Below are 13856 nucleotides of genomic sequence, written 5' to 3' on the forward strand. Positions count from 1 at the left end.
AAGGAGGAGGGACCTCTGCACACACATTTATCCTGAAACCTCACTCCTCCTCTCTTTTTTTTCCCCACTCAATTTTCATTATGTTGGAGAGAGGCTATTATATGTACTTTAAGAGGCATGATAGCAAACCCTGTTTTTAGCAAATAAGTAAGATGAAGCCTGCTTTAGTGGCCGGTTTTTGGTTTTTGTTTTTTGTTTGGTTTATTTTTTTTACAACAACAAATTATAAAGGAAATAAGAGTTTTGGAGGCAAAATGCACAACTTAATTTTCACTGTAGCTTTATGGGTTTTTTTGTTTAAGTGAAAACTAATACAGAAAGCCTTCATCAACTTCAAATTCCTCAACTACACTGTATGCTACTAGTCATCTCAATTAAAAGATACTGAAGAATTTTTGTTTTCAAAGAGACAAGCACTTAAATATTTCACTGTTTGAAATTCACCTTCTCTCTCTGCACTGACAATTTTTATACAGAATCTTTCTTCAACTTCTGAGATAGGCTCAGTGCAGACAGAAAAATCTGTATTTCCTTTGTGGGTGGTCAATACTGTATCCAAACCTAAATAATCTCTGGGCCATAATGACACTGGTCTGACCTGGCTGAACACTTCTATGTTTGGCACACTTGTTAACAAATATGACTTACTGACTCTTTAGATGTCAACATGTTCTTATATTATTTATATGAAAATTCCTCTGCAATTTTCCTCTGGAATTAGTTCACAGGTATCTCTCTGTGGTTTCTCAGATAGATACTTGGATAATCCCATCTGGCCATAAGCATTTAATCAAAGCACCTAGGTTAGAAAGAGTCCCCTCTAGGGCCAGTGGAGACCATTTCAATTACATCATCTATCTGTTGATGACAGAAGCCACTGAGGTCCTGCAGTACCCAAAATGGCATACTTGAGTTAAATGTTCAAAGTAAAGTGGGATGCATGAGAGCCAATATCCTATGTAGATGGGAGTAGGATATTTTGAAGAAAACTTTCCCACAGAAAACAAAGATGGAAGTTCAAAAATAAATAAGCATTTATTATGTTCAACTCAGTTTAGTCAAAATTGTTTGCTTTAAATCGTCTTTAAAATTTTGTATTAAAAATACCCAATTAAAAGCCTCAAACTTTATAGGAGCATTCAATTCTTGTATCTGAAAAAAATTTCTCCAGTGTTTTAGTTTAAAAACACGTATGCTGTACCACAAATAATATTTTCATTGCCAGAGAATTAAAAAAAAAAAAAAGAAAAAAGAAAAAAAAAAAGTACTTCTGCATGAAAAGCCAGTGCTGCTGCACTCTTTCCTCTGACGTTTTTTTCTTCTTCTTCTGCATTCCTATGCATTTTCTCTCTTTCACCTGCTAGGTGTTTCTGGTAGCGTACCATGTGTCTGAGTAGCCTGTATCAGATGACCCATCTAGACCACATATTTCTAAGACAGCTGTTCTGCACGAAATTCAGATGTTCAGAACTGGTATATGAGAAAGGAAAGGGGAAATGGAGGAGAAAAGGGGAAAAGAAGGAGAAAATGTGGACAGGTAAGCAGCTCCCTGCATTTCAGGCTGAGAGGGGACTGCCACCCTCTCTGGTCACTAGAGCAAAAGCCACTTCCCGTTACGCCCAATGAAGTGGCATCATGTCTGTGGTGTGCTGGGATTTCTCTCTCTTCCGCTTTTCCGCTAGTCCTCCCCCTTCAGACACCTCCAAGAATAATGAGTTTGAGAAGCACTGCTTTAAACCTAAATCCACTGAAAACCAAAGCCAACAGATTACCTATTCAAAAATAATCATAACACTAGCTCAATCAGAGAAATGTGCTGTGTTGGTATTATACCAAGAAGCAACCATGAAACTGTTCACTCCTCTCCAAACTTTAATGTGATCGAATAAGCTGACTCCTGCTCCAGATCACATCTTCTACGAATAGCTTTGGCTTAAGGCCTGAATTAAAGCACATTATAATACAAACTTAAGCGGCTTAAAAGATATACAATATTGACAATTCTTCCTGATAGCTCCAAAAAAAGTCTAAAAGGTTAGAAGTCAAAAAGGACATCTGCACATCCTGGGAGCACAAATTATAAGCGTGTGCATGAATGTGCACTTGGAAGAAAATCTTCAGTCTATTTATTCCTGCTGCTCCATCAACACACTGTTGTGTCCCAACTGACCACTCTCTTCATTTGGCTGGTCCATGAGGTATGTGGTTTTTTAGGGCTAATGCCAAATATTTTATTCTCTGTTCCAACATCTTCATGCTGAGAAAAAAAGTAATATCTAAGACTTACATGCAAAATATGGATTTATTTCCCCATAGTTTAACCCTTGGCATATAGGATATGGACTGTACCTGTGACAAGGTGCTAAAACAAATTAATGAGATGTAGAGATAAAGCATGATGTGTTCACTAGGGATTCCTCTGTAATATTTGGAGTGTCCCTGGCAACATACACTACAGATTCCAGATCAATACAAAAAATAGGTGGAAGGGAAAAGGGAAAGAAAGGGAAAAGGGAAAGAAAGGGAAAAGGGAAAGAAAGGGAAAAGGGAAAGAAAGGGAAAAGGGAAAGAAAGGGAAAAGGGAAAGAAAGGGAAAAGGGAAAGAAAGGGAAAAGGGAAAGAAAGGGAAAAGGGAAAGAAAGGGAAAAGGGAAAGAAAGGGAAAAGGGAAAGAAAGGGAAAAGGGAAAGAAAGGGAAAAGGGAAAGAAAGAAAGGAAAGGATAATTTATTTCAAATTCTGCGAAGTCCTGTGCCCAAAGTGACACGGTTTCGAGATCACCTGTAGTACATAGACACATAAGCCAAGCAGAAGTAAACCATGTCTTTCTCATAGACACTTTGATATAAACATGGAGTAACAACACTGAATTTGGTGAGGTGATCAGAAGTTATACAATCAAAAGAAAAGTTTTCACCTTCATTCGGTAGAGCTTTCTGTACACTACTCCATGGGAGAGACCTAGTGACTGGTTTAGAGAACCGTGTTGTGTCTACAGCCCACATTTCTATGCTGGTATTCCAAACACTGACTAAATTTTGGTCTTCACTCCTAATATGCAGAGCTCATGTTATGTTGCAATAATGACCTCTGCACAAGGACACAGAAACTAATTTTTGTACCTGTGACACAATAAAGGAAAACTTTGCTGAAGTTTTTAGGGAATAATCTTAACTAGGGAACAATCCACCATTTTAATATTGTAGGCTGGTAATGAAGTGGTCAATACATCAGAGATGAATGATGACTTGAATAACCTTGCTTTTAGCTTATAGGGCACTTGAAAATGACACAGGGGGAATATTGGAGGGGAAGACAGGCAAGTGGATGAAGTAATGAAAGAGAAAAAGTCTAGACCTGTAATAAAATATACACAATCATAACTTCAATTGCCAGGATGGATTGTTGAGACCTACCTTTGAGTTTGTATGCAAATAGGTTTCCTAATAACTACGGATAGATTTATTAATAACAAAGGCTGGAAGGGGCTTGAATAGGATTTCAAGAAACAATCTGCTGCAACTTTTCCTCATTATCTTGAGATATCAACTATACTTATATCCAATTGAAATAATAGAACTTACGTGTACAAACACCCCTATCGGATTTACCTGTACAGGCATAAATAGAAGACAGGCTCACTAACTGCAATGATCCATAATGCTAAATAATGCAGCACTGGGCTACATTCATTTAAATACCATGATGTGTCCTAAGTAACAATGTATGCATCGATTCTGGGAGCCTAACATACAGAGTTTTACACTGCATAGGACCAAAGAGAAATACAGCATGTGAGCAATTCAGACAACGGAATCGCACAAAGTAAAACCATGGTTATTATGTGAGATTAATTTTCCCTTTTGGCTACTCATTTTCATTTATTTTACATTTACCAGCTAGAATCAGAAGAGGAAATTAAAACAATATACAAAGATATATATAGTATGCCTGTGGTTCCCTACCTTCTTCCTTAACTAAGATGAAATTTATTACTTCTTTCTATATTTTCCAATTGGGACTACATAGCTTGCATTTTTAGATTTGTCTATTATAATCTTTAAAATACAGTAAGAATTAGTCCATAAAGTTAAATATTTTTGGTTCCTTGGGACTAATCACATCTGGAAATATTTTTTGCACATCTAGCAAAAACAATCCAAAGTTATAAAGATATCTTCAAATTAACTGTGGGCTTTAAGCACATGCATGGCTAAGTATGACAATGGTATAGCCAACTTGTCAAAACCTTTTGTAATATTTATCCATTTCAAGCAACGAGGATGCTGGGAAGGAGGTAGATGTAAGGCCCGTAAGTCTTCAACAGAAAACAGACACTTCGATACATAGAACTCAAGCACACTCAAGTATAACTTGCAGTTGCCCACCCACCGGCAGCCAGCAAAGTTAGGCCAAAACTGTTAATATTAATATTCCAGGCCATGAAAGTTCAACATATGGCAATAGTCACCTTTTTTCTTTCCCAGAGAGGCGGCAATACTGAAATTCCCCTCAGGAGGAAAGCTATGCAAAATATGAAAATCTTCATCTCTCCCTCCACAGTGATTAACAAATTGAAATGGAGATGAAATTATACATGGTAGATTAGTTTCTTTCCCTTTAAAGAAGGTATTTTGCCAGTAGCACTTTTCAAATCCTTAATCACTCGGAGAGATTAACAGCAATTCTGGAATATGTGTGGAAACCCTATCTATCTGAAACGTACCATAATGCATGTAGCAGTTTCCTTTGGTAGGATCCAGCTGAATAGCCTTCACGAAGTACTTTTCTGCCTCGCTCTTGCGTCCCTTAAAAAAAATAAGAGGGAAAAATTATTTTAACAGTCTGTCACTATGGAGCAATCATGCACAGTTACTATTTCCAAATTCCAGGCACTAGAGGAAAACAACTACTATTATCACTAGACTTAACCAAAGTAAATATGAATGTTTAAGTGTTACAATAAGTTTTGTGGTCAGCCACTTCATGCTGCAGATCTCCAGACTGAGGAAGAAATGTGTCCAACATTGTCAATGTCCAAGAAGTAACGAAGTGGTAGAAATGTACTGCAAAAAAATATCGTAAAAGGCTTTGGGTGAACACCAAGCTCCATGCTACTTTTCTGGACATGCATCAGGATGAGCATAACACAGACCCAAGCTAAAATGGGAAGGGAGGTAGAAGGGAGGTTTAGTCATGCTCTTAAAAAAAAGGAGGGGGGAGGGTGTAAGGGGAAAAACATGATTTGGTTCTATGAAATCATAGAATCATAGAATATCTTGACTTGGAAGGGATTGATAAGGTTCATCAAGTCCAACTCCCTGCTCCTCTCAAGACTACCTAAAACTATATCGTATGACTAAAAGTGTCATCCAGACGCTACTTGAACTCTGACAGCCTGGGTGCCATGGCCACTTCCCTGGAGAAACCATTCCAGTGACCGACCATCCTCTCAGTGAAGAACCTTTTCCTAATGCCCAGTCTGAACTTCCCCTGACGCAGCTTCATTCTATTTCCTTGTGTCCTAAATAACACTACATACACAGCCAATAGTAAAGACACCGCAAACAAAGGTATATAAATAGAAAATATTCTTGATTTTAATGTGGGAAGTAAGTTTTCATCAGAAATCAATTCTGTTAACCATAAAGCATAACTGAAATAGAAATGGTCATTTTTAAAGACAATGATCAATGGTATGACAAAATGGTCACAAAAACCCCCAAACAGAAATGATGGTAAAAAGAATGGACATCATCTAAACCACAGATTTTCTTATCACTGAAATTATCCAGCCACTGAAGTTGCATTATGGTATACAAGTGCCAGAGCAGATCCATTAGTGGTCATTACTCTTTTCATGAAGAAAACAGCAATATTGGATTAACCTAGTCTGACACTCAAACACAAATCAACCATCAGCTATTCAGTAAGATACCTGTGACCTGTTTATTCATATCCCCATGAAATTAGTTGCTGCGGTTTGTATTATAAAATAGAAGCCCTCCAGAATAAAGAATAGTTAAGCTTAACCACAGTGGAAGTGCATTGTGGTCTGCACCTCTCAAGGTTGCCTTGAGTGTTATTTCACAGATATAAGCATATAGGCTTTCTCAAGTTTTGTGGTCTGGAAATAGACATTGCATAGATCCTGCACTATCCCACAAGTTAACATAGGAATAATAACGAGGTCTGTTCATGGTTACAGCTGCTCCAGATTCTCACTATTCCCCTCAAGGGCCTTAGAGACAATAAAATAAAGAGAGAGAAAGAAGTTGTGCAGCACATCGAGAACTGTACCAAGACCAGGTTCCATCAAAACCAACATAGAGGCCATATTTCCAAGAGATCATCCTAGCAGAGGTACAAGCAGGCTTATAATTTACAATATTCCAGTTTCACAAAATGAATGTTCATTGAAGGTAAGAATTTAGTCTCATTATTTAATAACTTTTTTTTGGTAAACCCATATCCCTTAAAACCATATCCACATGGCACAAGGCTCCTGTCGACCAAACAGTGTATCATCGACTACACCATCTTATATTGCAGAGTCTCCCATCCCTCTGCTTTTTTTTTAAAAAAGCAAACAACACAAAACTCCAAAACAACAAAAAGACATGTCGCCCAGACTGATTCTTCCTCATCTAATAGTGCAGTAAAGACATATCTACAGATTAAATGCCATTTCGCTTTTTAAAATAGCATACAAGCATAGTTGAGAACAAAACCTGAAAAAGAAAATAATCTCCAATTGAAAGCACAACCTAAGTTTGGGTTAGCACAAAATAGTTATTAAAATTAAGATAATTGGGGTGATGGTGGGGAGGAAGGATGATAATTAAACATTAAATTTTGCACATTCAACTGCAAGGTTGACATTCTTAGTCTGGCAAAAGGTACCACGACATATGTAAGTCCAGGCTTGAGGCTTCAAGATGACAGGCACCAAGCATATGTACCACTAATACTGACAGAAATCACATCTACAGATTTTGCATCATTGCTTTTTTAAACAGATTAACATCATTAGTTTGAGCTAGTTACATGCTGTCTCTGTGTCTATTTCTAGAATGTAGAAGGACACTTCATTGAATACGGTCACAAAATACGTAGCTTCTGCCTACAGAACTATGACTATGAGGCCACAAACATTTGCCAAACATGACTAATTTTCATTTATTGGGATCACCAAAAATACATGACCGCTCTACTCTTTTTGGCACTTTCTAAATGGCATATTGCACTCAAATTCAGGCCAGTCAGACCTAGAGTACATAACGATGACAGGTGCTATCACATAGATATGATGCTATTCACATAGCATCAAAGGAATGACTGAGCTATTAACAGGCTCAAGTACTCGTTAATAGAAAAAGGGGAGAAAAACCTTACATTTTATCACCCACGACATGAAATTATCTGACTACAAACAATTAGCACAGTGACATTTGTTCATGTTGGCCATCATTTTCATGTATTCACATTTGTCAAAAATTAAACAAAAAAAAAGAAAGCATTTTCTTGCAGAACGGCACGCTGAGGAACCTTGCATCACACCATCTAAAGCGTTCTCTTTGGTGCCGTCTGCTGTTAAAATGTCAATACCTCAGCATAGATTTAACACACCTTATTTTTGTGTCAAATGATATAAAATCCAATCACTTGACAGAATCAGGCTATTTCACCATTAAAATCTAGCATTTATCAACTTTTTACAACTATCCAATGTACACCTTAACTACCATAACAGAACGTGCATGCCATGTAGTTAGATTAAGATGCAATCCCTGTCATTGTCCCTTCCCCACTGCATGTGTTCAGTGTTAAATAAAACATATGGCATAAGGGAATAAAATTCTAACTTTCAAAGAAAATCCAAGTAATTGTTTAAACAGCTGAAAAATACCAATTTGGTGCAGGCAGGCATTTTCTGTGCATGTTCACCCTTATGTGTACTGACCCATACAAATACAGGCATTGAGAGCCACTGGAAACCTCCCAACTTCTAACAGCAGGGTGTGCAGTTGTATATGCACAACCACATGCTTTGGCAATTTTACAAAGTGAAAATATAAGTTTACAACTGCATGCTAGCAGACTTATTTGAAGGATAAAAAAGTTATTCATAGATTTTAATGGAAGGATTTGATGGCTCTAAGGATTAATAACGGGATACAAAATACCTTTCACCTGCTGGTCACCAGTTCAAATCCAGTCCAGGTTGGTAGCTAATGAAAGGGTGCTATCTGAGAGCTACTGGTTTGCTCAGGAGAAATGAGTGGGTGGTCCTAGCCCAAGCCCTAATGGAGATCCTCTGCACAGATGCACTGGCATATTTACGGCTTTTCAGTGCCGAGACCAATGAGACAGAATCATAAAACAATGAACGGCAATCTCATTGCTGGGTGGAAAAAAAACATACTCAAGACACTTCAATAATCAATTTGGAAGACTGTCCTCATATTCTTCTTACTGGACCTGGACCTTACTCTAACACCTAAAATCAGGGCAAATTTCAACAGCTTTCCATAATAAAGAAAACTTCTTTTTTTTTTCTCCTGTGCTTAAATAAAGATGAATTGCCCATGATTACCACCTTCCAGCAACACTTCCAAACTTAAAAGGAAGAAAGTGAATGTAACTGACATGTGGCTCTTACCACCTGCATGACAGTTGTCCTGGCTTTCGGAAATACTCCGCTTTCCACAAATCACACAGACTTCAAATCAGAATGGCTGGTTGCTTGCAGTTTTGGAAGCCAAACAGTTAACTGTTTAAATATGAATTCAGGAGCTTGATTTTTAAGACCAGTTCTCTGCAAGGGGGTTTTTGGTTGGTTGCTCGTTTCCTAGAGACCAGGACAATGGATCTGACCTTGCATATGGTAGATGTACTGCTTCACTGGGCTTTCCTAGAAAAGGCTGCTGTGGTCATCACAACAAACAGAAGAGAGCTAGCTAAGGGCAGCTGATGCATTAGTAGAAGACCCTGTATTTATCCTTAAAGGTTAAAAAACTGAGGAAAAAACTACTGGTTTTATATCCACCACAATTTTTTCCTGACTCTGCTGGCAAACTGTGCCAAATTCATGTTGAGGCAGCTGTTGTATTTCAGGCTGCTGGAGGCCCAAGGACCCTGAGATGCTAGTAAAATTGGAAAAGATTAATATAGCTGAGTAGCTCTGAATAACCCTCTTGTGGAAAATATGATGACAAAGTGGCAACCAGTAAGGTGGTTCAACAAATTAGGTGGTCTCCGCAATTTAAACAAACTTTATATTTTGTAAATATTCATCATTCTTCAAAGTGTGCAAGGGTTTAATCAGTAGAGCAGAGACTTCACTCCTCCAAACAGTTTTACCAGCTTTAACTGGTAATAATGTGATTGCATAAGGCACTCAATTTGTGTCACAAATGCAGTTGACTGTCATTTTGCACACCTGCTCAATTTTTTTTTTGCAAGCATTCACATTTTTTAATGAAAGGAATTGAATTATGGAAAGATTTCTTAATGGAAGATTGATTAAACTGCGGACACTGAATACAGAAAAAATTGATGATTTTACATATTTCCTTCTTCCTCTTGAAGACATTTTAAAGTCACAGAGAGACTACACAAGGATAGTAAAAAGGACTGAACTGAACTTGTGGCTTCATTTCATGTATTTTTTTAGTTATTGCAGACCTGCATCTCTGTTTCATAACCAGTTCCTTTTGCCTTACAAAAGTTGTCAGGGACAGGCAAAACACAATTTAAATGGTGTATAACTGAGTAAATTAGCGATAAAGTCTTGAAAAGTTTTTAGTTAGCTGGACTAAAGAAACAGGACATATGCAAGCTCCCCATCTCTCTTTTAATTATTAAGACTTAAGAAATTACTTTAATATCTGGTATTTAGTAGTTAAATGGATGGATTCTTCTCTTCCCCTCATTTTGCTGGTGTTTCTATAACTCTTCCTTCTTCACTCTGAATTACAATGTGAGTATCTTGTACCATAATTTGTATGTGAAATGCAAATCCCACTGAAATACACGGGACTTGCGTTACTCACATCAAAGGTCCAAAATTTATCTCAGTCTCTATATTTCCTGTACAGCAAAGAGATAAATCTTGCCTCTTCATCTCATCTTTATTATAATAAAATAAATACAACTGAACATGACAGAGAAGCAGTGATTTCTAGAGGTTAACATCTGGCCCAGAAAAACACACAGAGGCAAGACTTGTAATGAGAAATGATTTGTAGTGAGAAGCACCATATATTTCATTAGAAAAACAAATAGTTGTGGGGGGAGGAGTTTACACTGTGCAAAGCCCTTCTTTGTCCAACTAATACCAGTGGGCTTGTCAAAGATGCTGTCTTTTCAAACCAAGTTTTCCTCTCTCGTATCCTTAGATGATCACAGTGAGAAACAATACTGTCACTAGCACTGATCCTCTCGAGTTTTGGCTAACAACTTCAAGAACATGAGAATTCTATTCCTCTTTGGTGTAAAATATTAATCTCAGCATATGGCAGTGAGAATTGGATTGCTTTGGAGGAAATTAGGGTATAAATCTGTATCTATTAACCCACGATAATTTACCATATACTAATCATTACCTCATAGTAAATGTGAAGCAACTTTCTCATTATTGTCCAGTGTGATACATTCACATACCCTTGGCCCTGAGATCATGACACTCCTTCCCAGTCATTTCACTGGACCAGGGTCCTCACATGCGAGTCTATGCATATTCCTTGTGTAATCCAGTAAATTCCTTTTAGAAATAAGCCTTGGTAGAATCAATAAAATGCAAAGCCTTGTTTTAGTTTAATCCTCTATTTGCACCTTAAGTGGCTCATTTCCATCTAAATATATCACATTAGTCCTCCTTCAACTGCAGGTGGATTTTTGTTGACTAAAAATCCATCTACTAGCCTGAAAGTCTACTGAACTTGGTGTAATTTTCCTATGAGCCAAGGTTATTTTAGACAGTAAGAACATAAACTGGGTTCTTGAGTCTACATCTACAGGGAAAATTAATGGCATGATAACCAGAGAGCTGAGATTTAAGCATTGCCCATTGACTTTGGTGGGAATCCACTGGAGCTTAAGCATTTTTGAAAGCGACACCACTTCTTATACACAGATTAAGGAATCTAAAGCACAGCTCATAACTTTACTGGCTTGGGGCATGATTCCCAGCCTATTAAGATGATACTTTCTTCAAGAAAAGCAGTATGTATCTGATTAAGCAATAATATATTAGAGCTATTTGACATCCACTTTCCTGTTTTATGGGTCTCATGTCACAAAAAGCATTCTGATTTTATTAAAGTATTCAAAATTATATAGAGAAGAAATACAGGCATAGGATTCTTTTTTTCCCTTGAAGATTTTTTTGGTTGTTTTGTTTGTGTTATTTTAAAATATATACCCATTTTTTAGTCCTTCTTTTTGGGCAACTTGAGGTCTAAAAGGAATTTACCTTGTTACATCACTGTTAAAACCAAGATAGATTGTGTACAGTCTTAAGTAAACTTTTAAAGAACAGATTTCATTCAATACTTTGTGATTTATTTACTGTCTAGACCCATATTGAAATGTTCACCTCAACCATTAAGCTTTAGATTATTTTATATCAAGAATATGTAATGAAATGTTAAGTAAATTTCCATGTTAGGCACTTTTTTTTCCATTCTGTCTTAAGCCACATTTTATATTTTCTGATAAAGTAGCGTATTAATATCTAGTCATATTTCACTGGCCAGTCAGTAGAATATAAATTTACTATCTCCACATACTGTTTTCACTGAGTCCTATGAATTTCTTCTAAGCTAAATTTGGCCTATATCATGCATTTTTCTATGATTACTGACAAAATTACTACACACAGAGTAATAACAGGTGACTGGTGGCTATATTCAACCATGTAGCAAAACAGAAAGATCTCTTTCTTTCATGAAAGCAGTTCATCCTGTGTCAGGGGTGTTTTCTACAACAAACTTTAAATTTATGTTGAGTCAAGTGAGAAGTTTAGGGCTCCCCTTTTCCTGTCTGCAGGAAGTTAGAAACAAGAGACAGAAGATGAGATCCCTAAAGGAGGTTAGTGAGGGGTTATGTGTCTAAATACCTGCTCCAGAGTAATTTACCAACTAGTTAGATGGATATGTTATATTTAAATGAAAATACTCTGTTTTACAATTAATTCCATTACATTTGGCATGCAGCCAAACATATGTCCTATGGGGACTGAAAAGTAGATCTATGGATGCAATACTTATGGCTTGCAGCCAACCTCAGAAGAAATACAAGCTCAATAGATGTCAGCTATTGAAATTTCTGTAGTTTGGAAATCCTGACATTCAGCCTGGAGGTGTTAATGCTCCAGATATACCAGATAATCAAACCTCAAAAAAAAAATAGGGCTCGCGGTTCTGAAGTTAATAAACATGACTTTCCACATTGAAGAGGGAAACCCACCCCCTCCAAGTGAATTGGTTGTAAACTGGAAACAAAAATAAAAACAACTTCTGACATTTTGCAAATTTCAGAACTAAATCCAATCTTTGTGCTTGAATCAGTTGTAACCCTCAAGTGATTTCAAGTGGCAAGAAAAATTGTGGTGCCTATATCAGACTCCATGGACAAACTGAATACACAACAGAAAAGTAGCAGTGGCTGTTGCTTGGCTTAACTTCACTCCTTAGGGAGAGCCTTCTCAAGGATTCAATGTCATTTATACTTTATTATGATATGAGTTTTACTGAAATATCCAATTTTCATTAAAAAGTTCTTCCTAGAAGCACTACTAACAGCCAAGGGATTTAGCCTCCCAAAATGAAATATGTAACAGCTTTGCTCTTCTAATTAAATTGACCCATTCAGAAAATGTCTTTTCGTAGATTAAAGATTTCTATATGAGTGGGCATTTATTTCTCATTTCCAAACGAAGTATTGCTAAATATTTTTTTTATTGTTTTAAAGGAATTGATTACTAAAAGAAGGGATAAACTGTCCTAGAAAATCATACCTAAATTTAACATACAGCATTTCAATTGCTATGTCTTAAACAGTCACGATTCTTTTGACATCATGACTGTTCTACTTCATCCCTGCTTTCTGCCAATTTGTGTAAATCTAGAGAGACAGAAAAAGAGTAACAATCAACCAGTGACATAAAAAATTACAATATGACAGTCCAACACAAACGCAAATTTCCCTTCTGTGCTGATATATAAGCAGCAAATAATTACAGAAATAGTAAATGTTGAATTAGTCTATTCATTATTGCACTTCATTCCCCTTTTCCCCTGCTGTCCCATTTCTTTCTGTTCTTACTACATTCCATTTATTTCTATGTTGTCATTTATTTATATTTATTTTGAGATGACTTTCAAGGACTGCAAGAATTACTGAATACAGTAGGGTATTTGATAGTGGCACCCTGAGTAATGTCACAACTAAACAAAAATGGCAGGATACGTCTCTGGCCTTCTGTTTGTCAGAAACATAAGCTACAAACAACTGCAGGGAAAAATATGGCCACCCACTGAGGAGGGAGTATTTTGAAACTTAAAAAAAGTATTTAACATCAGTGTTGATACTTGAATGTCACAATTCTGTTTCTTTAATTTTAATCCAAAACACTGCCAGTCTCTATCACGTCTATGACATGTCTATGCCTGCTTTCTCACCATTGCCCCTTTGGAGAAAACCTTTTAAAATAAAATATTTTACATTTTAGGGAATCTACTAGGGTGATTATTACTGAATTTAATATGGTTTGGAGCTATAACACAGAAATTTTACAAGGCAAAGTAAATTTTTCTTACAGCACTTTGGGTGATTTTCCAAGCCAGTAAAAAAT

At 36.7% G+C, this 13856-nt stretch overlaps 1 protein-coding gene across 2 annotated transcripts in view; it reads right to left on the reverse strand.

The window, feature by feature from the left end:
* The window catches only part of TMTC2 (transmembrane O-mannosyltransferase targeting cadherins 2), a 267338-nt gene that overhangs the window by 41222 nt on the left and 212260 nt on the right, over window positions 1-13856 (reverse strand). For both annotated transcript variants that reach the window (XM_075080710.1, XM_075080711.1), the window contains one exon: window positions 4725-4806. In XM_075080710.1, coding sequence (XP_074936811.1) covers window positions 4725-4806 — 82 coding nt within the window. The remainder of the gene's footprint in view (window positions 1-4724; window positions 4807-13856) is intronic.

This window comes from Phalacrocorax aristotelis, chromosome 1 (assembly GCF_949628215.1).
Source record: "Phalacrocorax aristotelis chromosome 1, bGulAri2.1, whole genome shotgun sequence".
NCBI lineage: Eukaryota > Metazoa > Chordata > Aves > Suliformes > Phalacrocoracidae > Phalacrocorax > Phalacrocorax aristotelis.